Source organism: Crinia signifera, chromosome 8 (genome assembly GCF_055691185.1).
Source record: "Crinia signifera chromosome 8, ASM5569118v1, whole genome shotgun sequence".
NCBI classification, from domain to species: domain Eukaryota; kingdom Metazoa; phylum Chordata; class Amphibia; order Anura; family Myobatrachidae; genus Crinia; species Crinia signifera.
Window position 1 is genome coordinate 72,529,974 of NC_139224.1, and position 16,125 is coordinate 72,546,098.

General features: G+C 42.5%; 1 protein-coding gene across 1 annotated transcript in view; it reads right to left on the bottom strand.

Moving 5' to 3' along the window:
* OLFML2B (olfactomedin like 2B) overlaps positions 1-16,125 on the bottom strand; it is a 244,089-nt gene that overhangs the window by 33,944 nt on the left and 194,020 nt on the right. The window contains exon 6 of the mRNA XM_083156672.1: positions 7,391-7,912. Coding sequence (XP_083012798.1) covers positions 7,391-7,912 — 522 coding nt within the window. The remainder of the gene's footprint in view (positions 1-7,390; positions 7,913-16,125) is intronic.

The window sequence follows — 16,125 nt, forward strand, 5'->3', positions numbered from 1 at the left end:
ACTGATTGGATATGAATATCATGCGGAATTACGCAAAGTAAATTACAAGTCCAATCTGATAATTGCCTTGTGTGTATGCAGGAGTGTAACGTTGTGTTGAGACTCAGTCTCCGGCTGGAGGCATCCAATCTCCTAACATACTAATCATTATTGTGGCAATACAAACCAGTGGAGAAGATTTAGTCTGTGACTTAAAAACACAGGTAACACTGACAGCCGTCACTGCAGCCTCACAGAACGGCAAGCAAACGGCTGATATAATAGAAGGTGTGACTGTACGTCAGGACACAGCTTCATAAATATAATATTCATTGCATTATATGTATATGTCTAATCTTATGTATATGTCTAATCCTAAGTACTTGCTATAAATCTGGCAGTTGTGCGGCAAAAGGGATATATAGAGTTGAGCAAATACGCTCCAACAAAGTGATATGAAACATCAGCAGTTTTCAGCACTGAATTGAGAGAAAATAAAAGCGAAATTCTCTCTTGAAACTTAATGCAAAAAGTTACACTTACTCTCATCCAGCTATTATTTGGTGTATGAACAGTGTGATGAAAAACACGAGTTGAAGAGATTTAATCTCTAAGACAAATCGGCAGATTGCCACATGTATGCGCAAATAATGAAAAATCAGACTCATATATATGTTTAACGGAGTAGAAAGGATCTGACTAACTCTGTACATATACTGACTAAATAACAAACTACTGATTGGATGTGAATATCATGCGGAATTACGCAGAGTAAATTATAAATCCAATCTGATAATTGCCTTGTGTGTATGCAGGAGTATAACGTTTTGGTAAAAAAACAGAATATTAAATTCTGCGTATAAACGTGAACAATAATACAAGTCAGCTGACAACCATATTGCCTGCAGAAACGAATATTAATATTACCTGCATACATATGTCTGATTATTGAAACATTGGAAAAAATTGTATCAATAAATGTGTACCTGGAGAGGGGAAGTCACAGCAATACCACAAACTAAATCGTGTGGCCACCTGACCTGCACACTAAATCTCACACACTATATATGTTTAAGAATAAATACTTGAAGTGAATGTACAGTGTATATGTGGGCACAGTGGCAAATGTGAGGGAACGCCCCCTATGAAATACATCAACATCACACAACTAAACTGATGTTCTATGATGGACACATGAGCAATAAATGATCCTAATACAAATGTGCACACATGTGTAAAAATCCCTGTTCACTGATCCTTACATATTCTTAAAAAAAGGGAACACTAGGCTGTACGGCAGGCATTCCCCCTTTATCTATATCATATTCTAAGATCAATCACACCTCGGGAAAGTAGTCACATTTGAACAGCCAGAACAAATGACCCCCGATACACTGGAGAGAGTACGTGACATACACTATAAGAAAGAATAACTCCACCAATAATTGTGTCAAATTTTTATTGATACAAAATATACTGGGTGGATACACACAATAATAACAACTGTAACAACAAACACCAAACACAGCTGATCAAGAAATAAGTATCTTTATTACAATTATAATGAACACAGATTCTACACAACAACAATAAGCAAACTTTACATAAGCTGCATAAAGGTCACAGACACGTTTTTAAATTTCTACTTCTTTGTTTTTCTATATCTTTATTCGTTTTTAATATTTTCGCTACGTTTCATCCCTTGTAAAGGGAATTAATTATATAAAGGTTTCATACAACTAATACAGTTGAAAACCCGTAATATAAGTGATGGCCAGATAGGCTAAACGTGTTAAATACACACCAATAAAGTATACACCTAATATTAGGTACGTTTTTATGAAAAAGTCCAATAAGAGACATTGTGGGTAAGGAGTGCGCCCCATTTGAAACTGATTTCTTTTCTTTCCTCTTGCTTACATTATGCACAGTACCAACAGTTCAAAATATTCAGCATCGGCTACGTGAACGTGAAGGTAAATGCTTGTATACTGTAGGATCATGACACTACAGTACACGGCCGTTTTGCGCGCTTCGATGTTCACGAGCGACTCATATGCACGAGCGTCTCATTTCCTATGAGCAGCTCATCACGCACGAGCGTCTCATACTGCAAGCGCGCTCCGTACGGCGAATGGCGGGTTTCCATTGGCACATTGCAGTATAGCACTCCGACTCTAGCTTGATGGAGCATTAGCCACCCAGTGGTGGCGGATTGTATTGCATGGTGTGAACCCACGCCCCTTGGCGGACGCCGGCGCAAGAAGAATTTCGGAGCGCCAGAACCTCCGCCATGGCGGCCTGGCGGCAAGGATGGGACCTGCCCCATCTGTATTATGGACTGAAGTTGAGAAGTGCGCCATTCCACACTTGTTTATATATATATATATATATATATATATATATATATATATACACACACACACACCTTTTCTAGTTTTGGGGTGCACTATGGCTTGTGACCACATTGTTTAAACAGACATTGTATGGGCTCTGCACACACTAAATTAACTGATAATAAATAGTGAAGATTTGGTTCATGAATTGATCAATGCATCTAAGCCTTCAGCCCCCTGCAGAGCCCCTACAATGTATATATATATATATATATATATATATATATATATATATATATATATATATATATATAACAAATGGGGGTAGACTCTGTTGTGCGCTAAACTTGAAGGTCAGCTGCCCCTTCGATAAGGCTCTCCTGTTAGTGAGGGCCTACGTGTACAGAACAAAAGATAGGGGTTATGAGAGCGCGCTACAAATTGTTACCACCTAGCCAATCAATATTTACAATAAGCCAACATAACCAGATCATCGGATCAGACATAAAATTCTCTTGTCCTTTTTTAAATGAAACATAGACTTCGTTCGGACAAGCAATTCCTTTATTTAAAACCCAATGCGTTTCGTCACCACGACTTCATCAGGGGTATGAATATATTAGACCTCACAATAGGGTCTGTACATCAGGGAGTATTCTTAAAGGTACTTTAAAAAGTTTATAAAAACATCAATTATAGGTTAGTGGAATATGTCTTTAAAAAGACAGGGTTCCGTACAGGTGTTGACCTTAATCTGGACACAAATTCTGTGTGGGTGATGTCCTCAGTTATCCTGCCGTATAGAAGTCTTAAAACATAGGTACTGCCCACTCCTAAAATCATGGGGCAGACAGGGTTTTCTGTCCACAGTGCAAGGTGGATAATTTACCACAGGGCAGTCCACGATATCTAAGCCCCAGCAGGCTGAGACAGGTTGAGATTATATATATATCCCGACGTTTCGGGGTGTGAGAACCCCGTTTTCAAGGTGAATAAAGAACAAGTATAAGATGTAAGATCCTACCTTAAATAGAAAGGCTGGAAAGATGTGCTGGGAGTCCCGTTCGTGGCGTCGCTGCGGCTGCTTCCGGGTTGCCTGATTCCGGTAACCTGTGCGCTGACGTGCAGGCTTTGGTTGTTAGATCGGACCAACATCGGGGCAGCCATCCACCAGAGTGGGTGTAACTGCACTGCCTCACTGGGCCAGCTTAAATACCCACTATCATTGAATTAGGTACCTTCCCACTGGAAGTGACCTCAGAAATCAATTACATCTAGTAGAACACATCTTATAACCTGATAAATATCAAATAATTCCATAGTAATACATGGGGATAACTCTGTATACACTGGGACAATTTAGGAGGCCAAAACGGGGACTCAAACACAGATTTACGGTGTTTGCGATCCCCCAGAACAAACGCATTATGCATTCTACGGCCATACCAGAAGTGTCCCCATGCATTCCAAAGACTGAAATTATCGGTCTTTGGCATTACTTGCCAGAGGTCGCGTAGCTACAGTTAAAAGCAAGGCATGATCTGCCTAAGTAAGGGGGAACAACACAATAAACATATTGAGGCACTCCGGTTAAGGAGATCACAGAGGGGACTGAAAGACCAATACACGGTATTCACAATCCCCACCGGAACACTAAAAGGAGTATAACCGGCAGAAAGAAGTATGTTCTTTCTGTCAGTCAACACACCTACTATTAACATTATTATTGTATTTTAATTTTATTTTTATTTCCCATTCTCCTTGTGATGATATTTGCTTAGACATCCTAATAATCTTGTTTTGAAGGTCCTTGCCTGTAAAGTTGCATGCTCTAGTTTATGTTCATGTGCAGAGCCTAGTCAGGTTATCATCTTACTAGTACCCTGACTCTATTGGGACTTTGTGTCACCACGAAAGACCAGATGGCATCTAAGTATGGGGTGGAGTTAGTCTGCCTTTGAAAGGTGGCTACTAGTGGCAAAGTCTAAGACCTTCGCAGGTGCAAGCCGACTCAGGGCATAGTAATAGTCAGGGTCAGGCTCAGTTGCTACTATGGCTTCACAAGCTCAGCCACAGAAGCACAATTCAGGCTGTAATCAACAACTGGCAGACCTGCCAGTCAGAGCAAGGGCTAACTCTGAGTTCACCCCAGATTATCATAACAACTAGTTTCTGTAATTCCATAAAAAATAAGTTGGAATTGTTATAGGTAGAGTCTGAAGGCAATATAAAATAATCAAAAGTACATTCATCTTTATAATATTTACGGTACTTGTGTAATATCTGGGCGCCCAATTTTTTCATTGCATCGCATCGCATGCAATATAGTGGCATACAATTAATGTGATGCGATTTTTCATTGTAAAGACCCAATTTTTTATTGTATAGTCACCCATGGGTGATTTCATACCCCCACTATCCAACTACGCATTGAGTTGATTTTATATAGTGTGGCGAGCGCAGCGAGCCACCGAGCCCGAAGCATGGCGAGCGGACGCAGAATACATGTAAAGTAATCCGTGTCTGCTCGCCACGCTTCGGGCTCGGTGGTTCGCTGCACTCGCCACACTATATAATATCAACTCCATGCGTAGTTGGATAGTGGGGGTATGAAATCACCCATGGGTGACTTTACAATTAAAAATCTGGTCTTTACAATGAAAAATCGCATCGCATCGCATGCCATACCATATTGACCCTCCCAATCCCTGTTTGCCAGGTCTGTAAATTCTTCCTAATATTGTATTTTAAATGTATGCAATTAAAACCAGAAAGCCAATTGCAAACCCTGTATAATACCTTCTGGTGCATTTAGGTTGAGGGCCACCGACCCCCACTATCCAACTACGCATGGAGTTGATATTATATAGTGTGGCGAGTGCAGCGAACCACCGAGCCCGAAGCGTGGCGAGCAGACACGGATTACTTTACATGTATTCTGCGTCCGCTCGCCATGCTTCGGGCTCGGTGGCTCGCTGCGCTCGCCACACTATATAAAATCAACTCAATGCGTAGTTGGATAGTGGGGGTATGAAATCACCCATGGGTGACTATACAATAAAAAATTGGGTCTTTACAATGAAAAATCGCATCACATTAATTGTAAGTTACAACCTTAGCGGAGAGGAACTGGGTAATTCCATACTTGAAAAGGATCTACAGTAGGAGTCCAAATAGACAGCAATCTAGGATGTAGTGCCCATTGTAATGTAGCTACAAAAAAGGCCAACAAAATTCTGGCATGTATTAAGAGGGGAATGGAAACTAGGGACTCAAGGGTAATTATGCCACTATATAAAGCATTGGTGAGACCTCACCTAGAGTACGGAGTACAGTTCTGGGCCCCACACTATAAAAAGGACATCATAGAATTAGAAAAAGTCCAAAGGCGAGCAACAAAGCTTATTAGGGGAATGGAGAATTTAAGCTACGGGGAGAGATTAAGCAATTTGGGACTATTTACATTAGAAAAGAGACGTTTAAGGGGGGACATGCTCAACATGTACAAGTATATCAAGGGCCAATATAAGGAACTGTCACACACCCTATTTTCTACTAGAAAGGAATCTAGGACACGAGGGCATGAGTATAGATTAGAAGAAAAAAGATTTCATTCAGCTAGTAGAAAGAATTTCTTTACGGTCAGAACAGTCAAACTCTGGAACTCTCTTCCCAGAGAGGTGGTAACGGCTGGCTCATTAAATGCCTTCAAGGCAAAGTTGGACAAACATTTACTGGAGAAAAACATCCATGGGTACAAATAAGAAATATAATTTGTCTGTAAAATACCAGAACCTACCAAATCAGCAATGGATATCTATACCAGGTTGAACTAGATGGACGCAAGTCTTTTTTCAGCCTTACCTACTATGTAACTATGTAATTTTGAATTGGACACTAGACCAAATTTATGGAATTCCTTAGTGAGGCAAGGTAGTGAAACCACCGAGATTTAAATTATTTGGATTTTTTAAAATCGGCAATCATTTACAAGGCATGATTGCTGATTGAAAAAAAACATCCAAGATCGGCCAACATCCCGCAACTCAGGCAGACTGTTTTACATATGCCCCATAGAATCTAATGGCAGATAACACTTTGGCCCATCTAGTTCTTTTTTTTTCAGCTTTTGGTAACTTCAAACCTATTTAATCCTTCATTTTAAAAAGCTATATTGTCTTAGCATCTACCACTTCTGATGAGAGGCTATTCCTCTTATCCAATACCTTTCTATGAAGTTTTTTTTCCTTTCTCATGTTTCCTTTGTACCTACCGCCCTCCAATTTTCAGTGAATGTCTTAAGTGTTTCAATGCATCTCTCTTCAAACTACACATATTACAATAATTTAGTCCTACTATTACGTTTTGTAAATTATGCCATAAACCATTTTATGTGCTCCCTTTCCCTTTTTGCTCAAGCATGGATATCACTATAATCTGGACTGCTAGTGTGCCTTGAGGACCGTGGCATGGAAGACTAAAATAATGGCTCCTATGGTCTCTTTCCTCTTCTGTAGTTCCTATTACAGTGTCTTTAATATTATATTTAGCCCTTGGGGTTTTGAGACCCAAATGCATGGTTCAGCAGTTATGTCATTAAACTGTAGTTGCCATTCCCCTGGTCTACCTAGATCCTCTAAAATGTATGTAACTATTCTGAAATTTGTGTGACTGTGGAATGAAGACTAAGGGGGCTATTCTGGTTTACTCGCAAAGGCAAATTCACTCTCTAATGGAGAAAACCATATGCACTGCAGGTGGTGCTGATGTAACGTGCAGAGAGTGTTAGATTTGGGTGGGGTTTGTACTTCTTCAAACTGATATCTATATTTCAGTGTAAAAATAAAGCAGCCAGCAACCCTGCACAGAAACAATACAACACCCATATCTAACTCTCTCTGGACATGTTACATCAGCCCCACCTGCAGTGCGTATGGTTTGTGTCCATTAGAGAGTGAATTTGCCTTTGGGAGTGAACCAGAATAACCCCCTAAGTTAGCAAATTATTAAATGGAAAAACAGAAAGAAGTGCATATGTTAGAAAAATTACTTATGAAATAAGTATTATATCTTACCAATAACTTTCCGAAGATCATCTTCTGTTTCCTTATTATTATCATCATCAGTGTTTGTTTTAGTAATAGTTGATTTCTGTGATTTTAAGCTTGTTGTGAGAGCCTCCAATGTCTCAGGTGTTGCTGTGCTCATGTGAATAAAATCAGACATAGTTCTCTGAGTTGGTTTCAAGATTATGGTTGGATCATTAGAATCTTCTGTTGTGAATATAGTTGTTGTGGCATCTGTGGTTTTAACGTGCTCTGTAGTTACTTGTTGCATAGAGGAGGCCTGTTTTGTTAATTCAAAATCTGTGAAACTGACCACTGAGCCCTTTCTGAAGAATGAGAAAGTAGTAGAGTGATCAGTGCTAGAGAGCTCACTTAGTTTTATATTTATTTTTTTTTCAACAGAATTTGATGTTATTGGCTCTTTTGTTGGAATGGGATATTCTGTGGTACTGTGATGTTGTATTTCATGCTTTATTAGCTGGTCTTCAATCAGCATATCAATCGTATTATCTCCACTGAACACATCATCCTCTGCCAAAGAAAATACAGACGAGTATAATAAAATAATTATGTGATACACAGGAAAAACACAATCCCAAAGTCAAATAAATATGAACAGTATCAGAAAATGTGGTGTCAAGTAAATCTACCATAAGACCTGTTTTGGCGACCCATGGTAGTACTGTATTATAAAAAAGGCAGATAGGGCACACAGATCAGGGTACCCACAATTATGTCCAAATTAGCCTGTGCAGAGTTGAATTAAATACAAATGGCTTAGGGAAACTATATGGAAAATAGCTGAGCTTATGTCTCCCTAATGTTCATTATACTCAACTCTTCTAGACAGCATGTATACCTGGCCAGAAAATATTTTTTATAGGCTCACATTATTACCACACAATACAGGGGCAAGAGCTCCCTATCACCCACCTAAACTAGGATTACTGGGAACTATTACAAAATACACAGCTAAAAGCATGAGTCAGGCATTGCACAATTTTCACTTTATAACTGGAAAGTGTTTCATTTATAAAGACAATTTATCATACACACTTAAGCAACGTTACAACTGAATTTTATGGAAACCTTTGGCAATTTAAAGATTTCAGTTATACAACGAGTAAATGGAAAAATATATCACATATTTAATTTAGGAAATTCTGTTATAGTATGAGAACATTACTACTGTGCCAAGTGTGTGCAATGGAAAAGATGGGGCTAGATAAGGTTAGCCAGGCCAGGTCTAAGAAGTAGTTGTAATATATACTTAAAGATAAAAGCTGGAAGACCTCAACAACAATAAAAATGTTGTGATCTAAGCAATGTGAGTACAGTATGAAGGATGAACTTGCCTTCCCAGTGCAAGAGGTATATACATGTTATATCAAAATGAATACAAAACAATTTACTTTAGAAAATACATCAAATATAGTAGTGTACACTGGTGCGCATTATTTTATGGATACTTATAGTCAGTGTAACATGTCCTTTAATTCTATATAATAAAAGACTAAAACTGCTTCTCACATCTATAGGGGGAATTTAAGGGTGATATGTAATAGGGTGCAATTTTTTTAGACAGCTAAAAAAATCACACCATATGGCACGTGTGTGATTTTCAGACGACTTTTTAAACACAGGCGATTTCTGCCAATTTTTGGTAACAGGAATGTGATATTTTTTAGTAAAGGTGCGATTTTTAGTATTGGGAATATGGGATTTTCTTAGTAATGGCAGTGTGCGTTTTTTTTTTGTAAAATTAAAGTGTCATTGCCGCCCCAGCATCATAACCAGCCCCAGGTACATTGAGCCTGTCCATGTTTCCCAAACACATGGGGAAAAAGTGGTGGGCCCCCCCCGCACTGGGCTCTTGGACTATCCTGGTTCCAAAAATACTGTGGACAAATAGACTGGGGTTCCCTAGTATTGTGGAACTAGTACTGGGCTCCAGTAGCTAGCAGCAGGGGTGCCGAGAGGGGGGAAGGAGCAGGTACAATTTACCTGGGCCCGGGCCTGTCATGGGCCCCGGTCTGGATACACATTTTTTTTATTTGGTGGCGAGTGCACTAGGTCTGAGTGCGCCGGAGTCAGCTCGGCATTGGGAGTGCAGATGTGGGCGGACGTGGTTGCAGCAGCATCACAGAGGTCCTTCTGCTCTCTGACTACAGGGCCTGCTGAGAGCCAGCCATGTGACTTGGGAGCTTACCGTGGCTCGGCAACAAGAGGATACTTAGGGTAGGTAGTCCCTGGGTGCCGGGAGGAGCTGGGTCAGAGAGGCCATCTCCCTCGGGAGTACCACCCACTCTGCAGAATCCAGCCCGCCCCACTCCCCACATTCCCATCCCAGCTGCCACCAGCAGCAGCAGGTGCCAGTACCATGTTTCCAGCCCAGCAATCCCAGACCTGGTTCCCCACCCATGTCCAGGTGTCTGCGTTCCAAGGTGGAAGGTGGGTGGCTGGTTGCTCTGTGTCTGCTTCCTCCCTGCATGCTGCTGGGGCTGAGATCCAACTCTGGAAGTCAGCATGTAACCCCTGGCAGAGCATGTACAGTAACCCCTGGAAAACATGTAACACATGGCAGAGCATGTAAATCCATGGCAACAAGCATGTTAACCACTGGCAGAGCATGTAACCAATGGCAGTGCAGGTTAATCCCATGGCAAAGAGTAAGTTAACCCCATTGGAAGAGAATGTTAACCCCTGGCAGGTCATGTTAATTCCTGGCAGAGCATGTAACTCCAGGCTGGGCATGTAACCACTGGCAGAGCATGGAACCAATGGCAGTGCAGGTTAATGCCATGGCAAAGAGCATGTTAACCCCTGGCAAAGAATGTTAACCCCTGGAAGAGCATGTAAACCCATGGCAACGAGCATGTAACCCCTGGCAGAACAGGTTAATCACATGGCAAAGAGCATGTTAATCCCTGGCAGAGCAGGTTAATCCCATGGCAAAGAGCATGTTAACCCCTAGCAGAGAATGTTAACCCCTGGCATCAAGCATGAAGCCCATAGCAATGAGCATTTAGGTAAGCAGAACTTACAGTATGGGGCATAATATGTGCGGTATTATATGTAATAGACATTACAGTGTGAGGCATAATTGGCAATGAGCATTACGTTGTGAGGAATAATATGTAATGGGCATTGTGGCATGTGGTAAAATATGTAATAGGTATTATGGTGTATGGCATAATGTTTACTGCCCACTATGGTGTGTGGCATAACATGTAATGAGCATTATGGCATGTGGTATAATATGTAATGGGTGTGTGGCATGTGTAATAGGCATTACAGTGTAAATGTATGTCCCTGTATCCACCTTGGAAGCAGTGGCATAACAAGGGTCCGCAGAGTGTGCGGGGAGCTCCGTCCCTGGGGGCCCCACGAAGTTGTTGTACCGGGGCCCAGGATTTCTCTTGGAAGCCCTGGCTAGCAGTGTCATGCCACAGCCAGGGGACACTTTTTATGCAGGTTCCCCTGGCTGAAACATGAAAACCCTGACTTATCAGCCCTGGAACGGGTACCTAAGGGAGTATAGACCCGCAATAAAGGGGACCTCCCCAGGCTTAACCCTTCCAGGGCTGAAGCAGGTGGCTGTTCTTGATATCCCGGGCTTACGTTTTTTGTGTAAAAAAATATTAAAATTACATTGGGTTTAGTATATTCACCAGCAAGCCTCCCCCACATGCAGGGATTGGAGAACCACAAGTTCTAGCATGCGGGGCATTAAAGGGCCCACAGGGATTTGTAGTCCCGCAGCATGAACAATGTTAGAATTAAATCACCCAGTCACCAAGTACTGCAAAGCTTTATTGCATACATGCATAAATGCATTCATACACGCAAACCATATACTCACCTTTCCACCCATTTCCCTGTAGGTTGGTCCAGTAGGGCTTCAGGGGTTAAAAAAAGTGCCAGAAAGTTGGTCTTAGGCGCTAGAGGCTAAAGTGGTGTAACTTGCCACCCTGCAGCCACCACATAAGAGGATTGCCAACCTCTAAAAACCACAAGATAAAAAAGAAATATGTGGGGCGCTCAAAGGTGAACAAGATGAATGACAATTTATTAAAACAAACAAGCTATACAAACACAAACAATACAATTATTAAAAGTGCATTAATTAATGCAACAGGATTATTACCACTGGGTTGTGAACACAACCATATGCGCTAATCCTTTTCCTCATGGGGGAAATAGCTACCAAGTGGGTCCCAATAGAGTTCTTATTGGGGACTATAATTGTCCAAAGAAAAGACCATATGGATTTGAATAGAGGCTGTTAAGCGCACTTAGATTTGGCAATACGGCACTCTGCTTTGATGTGCATATACCCGTACAGTTGGGGGCAAGGACTTCTGTCTAGATGGTATGATAGACAGTGTCGGTCCTGCCTCCACAAGGCTCTCGCCGCACGGCAGTGAATTCAGATGGACAAGTCAGTCAATTGACAAATGTGCGCCGCAGCGCTCGCTCACCCCATGTACCGCTCGGCTGTCCTGTGCTTGTGCAGGGATTCAGCAGCTTGTATTGTCCCGACAGCAGCTGCCTCCTTAGTGCAGACTTCCCAAGGTGTATAGCTCACACGGCGCTCTGCCACTGCGTCTGTGGTGGTGAGTCAGAGTCTGCAGCTGGAGGACGTCGTGAATCCGGCTCTGTAGGTGGCGGGTGATGCGGTAACGGGGGCGTCCTTTCAGATATCCTCTTGGAACGTGTTTCGCCGCACACAGGGCGGCTTTCTCAACCAGATATCTGGTTGAGAAAGCCGCCCACAGACGTTTTAATAAATTGTCATTCATCTTGTTCACATTTGAGCGCCCCACATATTTCTTTTAACCCCTTCCCGACATTTGACGTATATATACGTCATGGCCGGGAAGTACTTCCCGACACATGACGTATATATACGTCATGACTTCTAACTGTCACTGCGTCTAGAGACGCAGTGACAGAGGGACGATGTCTGCTGTCCCTGACAGCAGACATGTCCCTGCATGCCCAGGGGGGGCTGCGATGCAGCCCCCCCGTCGGCGATCGCTGTGATTGGCTGTTCAGTGTGAACAGCCAATTACAGCGTTTTCTGTGTCACCGGCGAATAACGTTCGCCGGTGACACGGGATCGGAGGTGATTGGTGCTGTAAAGTACAGCACCAATCACCGCGGGGTGTAAGGGTGACACTGGTGTCACCCCACCTCACCCTGCCCGCCCCCAAAGGCCGTGATTGGTCCGTCGGACCGACGGACCAATCACAGCCATGGAGGGGGGTTTAAACTAACGGGGACTACACTGCAGACGCCATTCCGGTCTGGAATAGCGTGCAGTGCGGTCACCGTGCCCAGCTGTCGCCATTTACTGACCAGAACCTTGCTCAATACTTACCTGATCACTGCTTGGGATCTTGCTTCATCTTGTGACATCCTGTGCTGTGTTGTGCTGTGTTGTGCTGCTGCAGTGTCATCGAGTTAGAGAGAGAGAGAGATAGAGAGAGAGAGATAGAGAGGCCTAGTGACAGAGAGTGCTATATTTTGTGCTGCTGCAGTGTAATAGAGTTATAGATAGAGAGATAGAGAGAGATAGAGAGAGAGAGAGATAGAGAGAGATAGAGAGATAGTGACAGATCGTGCTATATATTTTTTATATAACTGACTGCTGCCCCCCCTTTTGTGCTGATCAGTATAAATTAACTGATCAGCAACTTTTTGGGGGCGCAGGGTATTTTTTATATATATATATATACCTGTCAGTGCTGCTGCTGCAGTGTCATAGAGTGATAGATAGTGAGAGATAGAGAGATAGAGAGATAGAGAGAGATAGTGACAGAGAGTGATAGAGACTGCTATATTTTGTGTCTGCTGCCCCCCTTTTGTGCACCCCCAGCAACTTTTTGGGGGTGCAGGGGTTATTTTTCATATATATAACTGTCAGTGCTGCTGCTGCAGTGTCATAGAGTGATAGATAGTGAGAGATAGAGAGATAGAGAGAGATAGTGACAGAGAGTGATAGAGAGTGCTAAATTTTGTGTCTGCTGCCCCCGCCTTTTGTGCTGATCACTATATCTGAGGTGATCAGCAACTTTTTAGGGGTGCAGAGGTTTTTTTTTTTTTATATATATACCTGCCAGTTGCACTGTCAGTTGCACCAAAGGTTGTGCACCTGCTGCCCCTCACTGGTAATCAGTGTCGCATCACTGATCACCTTTTTTTTTTTTGTGTGTGCTGTGGGGTCTTTTTTAAATTTTTTTTTTACACACACTGTGATTTTGGGGGTGTCCTGTGGCCGCTGTGCGCTGATCAGTGACGTACATCACTGATCATCTTTTTCGGCACAGGGTTGATCTATTTTTTTTTTTTTTTGATCAAATTCCTGTTGCCTTTGAGCGCTGTTCAGTGACGGACGTTACTGACCAACATCTGTGCTCAATTTTTGGCGCAGGACCTTTTTTTTTTTTTTTTAACCCCTTCAATTTTTTTTTTTAACCCCTTCAATTTTTTTTTTTTTTTAACCCCTTCATTTTTTTTTTTTTTGTATAAAGTATTTTTTTTTTCTGCACTACATACACACTACACACTACATACCCCCCTGGTTGAAATAAAGTTTGTACCCCCCCCTACACTATACACGTGTTGAAACATTTCACTACCAGTAACACAAAAATAAAAATGGCATCCCAAATGTCATCCTAAATGTCATCCCAAATGTCATCCCAGTCATCCAGAAGAATGTATTCAGTGGAGGAGGCATATGCCATGCTTGCTTCTGACTCTGACACAGCCAGTGATGCAAGCGGGGAATTTGAAGGATTCGCCTTAAGCTCCTCTTCCTCCTCCGGTGATGAGGGACCCCCTCAAAGACGCCCCCGTAGAGCAGCTGAGACCCCCCCCCCAATAATTGATCTCGTATGGACCCCACCACCAGACAATTTTGAGCCCCAGGTTCCTGAGTTTTTGGCCATGCCAGGAATCCAATTTGATTCCACAGGTCTCAGAGAAATTGACTTTTTCAAATTATTTTTCTCTGATGATTTTATAAATTTAATGGTGGACCAAACTGATTTATATGCCCAGCAGTTTATTGCTCAAAACCCCATGTCATCATTTGCTAGGTGGACCCCTGTAGATGCAGTAGAGATGATGACGTTTTGGGGTCTGGTGTTTCATATGGGCATAGTAAAAAAGCCAGAAATTAGGCAATATTGGAGTACAGATGTTCTGTACAGCACCCCATTTTACCGTATGGCCATGCCCCGGGCTCGATTTGAGACGATCCTTAAATTTTTGCATTACAACGATAATGCACAGTGCCCACCCAGAGATGATCCCACCTTTGACCGGCTATTCAAAGTCAGGCCGGTCATTGATCATTTCAGTGCCAAATTTGAAGAGATGTACATCCCAGATAAATTCATTTGCATAGACGAGTCCCTTATACATTTTAAAGGAAGGGTTAAATTCCGCCAGTACCTTCCCAGTAAGAGGGCAAGGTATGGCATAAAAATGTATAAGCTGTGTGAAAGCACCTCAGGGTACACTCACAGGTTTAGGGTATATGAAGGGAAGGATTCAAGAATTGAACCGCCAGAATGCCCCCCCTCCCTCGTAGGTGTTAGTGGAAAAATTGTCTGGGATTTAGTGCACCCCTTCCTGGATAAAGGTTATCACCTCTATGTGGATAACTTTTACACTAGCATCCCCCTGTTTAAGGCCCTTGGTTCAAGAGGTACAGCAGCTTGCGGTACTGTGTGCAAGAACCAAAGAGGCCTCCCAAAAACGCACATTGCCCAAGTAATGAGAAGGGGTGAAAGCAGGGGAATATGCACCGAAAATATGTTGTTGGTCAAATATAAGGACAAGAGGGATGTCCTTATACTGACAACAATTCACGGAGACAGTACCACCTCCGTCCCTGTACGAGGTACCAGTACCCACACCTCAAAACCTAATTGTATCCTGGATTACAATAGGTACATGGGCGGAGTGGATCTTTCAGATCAGGTACTGAAGCCGTACAGTGCCCTGCGGAAAACAAAAATCTGGTACAAGAAGCTGGCCGTGTATATCATCCAGATGGCACTGTATAACGCTTACGTGCTATTCCGTTCTACCGGCCAGAGGGGGACATTTATGCACTTTCAAGAGGAAGTCATAAAGGGCCTAGTATTTGGGAACCAGCAGGCAGAGGGCCCCAGTACTTCTAGTACTGGCCCCCGTATTGTACCAGGGCAGCATTTTCCGAACGAAATCCCCTCCACTGCAAGAAAGGGCAGGACACAAAAAAGGTGCAAAGTTTGCTATAAAAAGGGAATAAGAAAGGAAACTATTTTCCACTGTGAAACTTGCCCCGACAAACCCGGCCTATGTATAAAGGAGTGTTTTAAAATATAACACACATCTATGGATTATTAGGTTCATCATTTCACCGTGCTTCGGGGGTCTTGCTAATGCCACATAGCACCCACCAACATTCCACCAGAATCTGAGCTGCAAAATCCAAAAATCACTCCTTCCCTTCTGAGTCCTGCCATGCACCCAACTGGTATTTTTTGGTCACATATGAGGCATTGCCATACTCGGGAGAAATTGGGGCACAGATTTTGGGGTGCTTTTTCTCCTTCATACCTTATGAAAATGAAAAATTTTGAGCCAGAACTGCATTTTTGTGTAAAAAAATGTAATTTTTCATTTTCACTGCCCAGTTGTATCAAAATTGGTGAAACCCCTGGGGGTTTGAAATGTACACTATA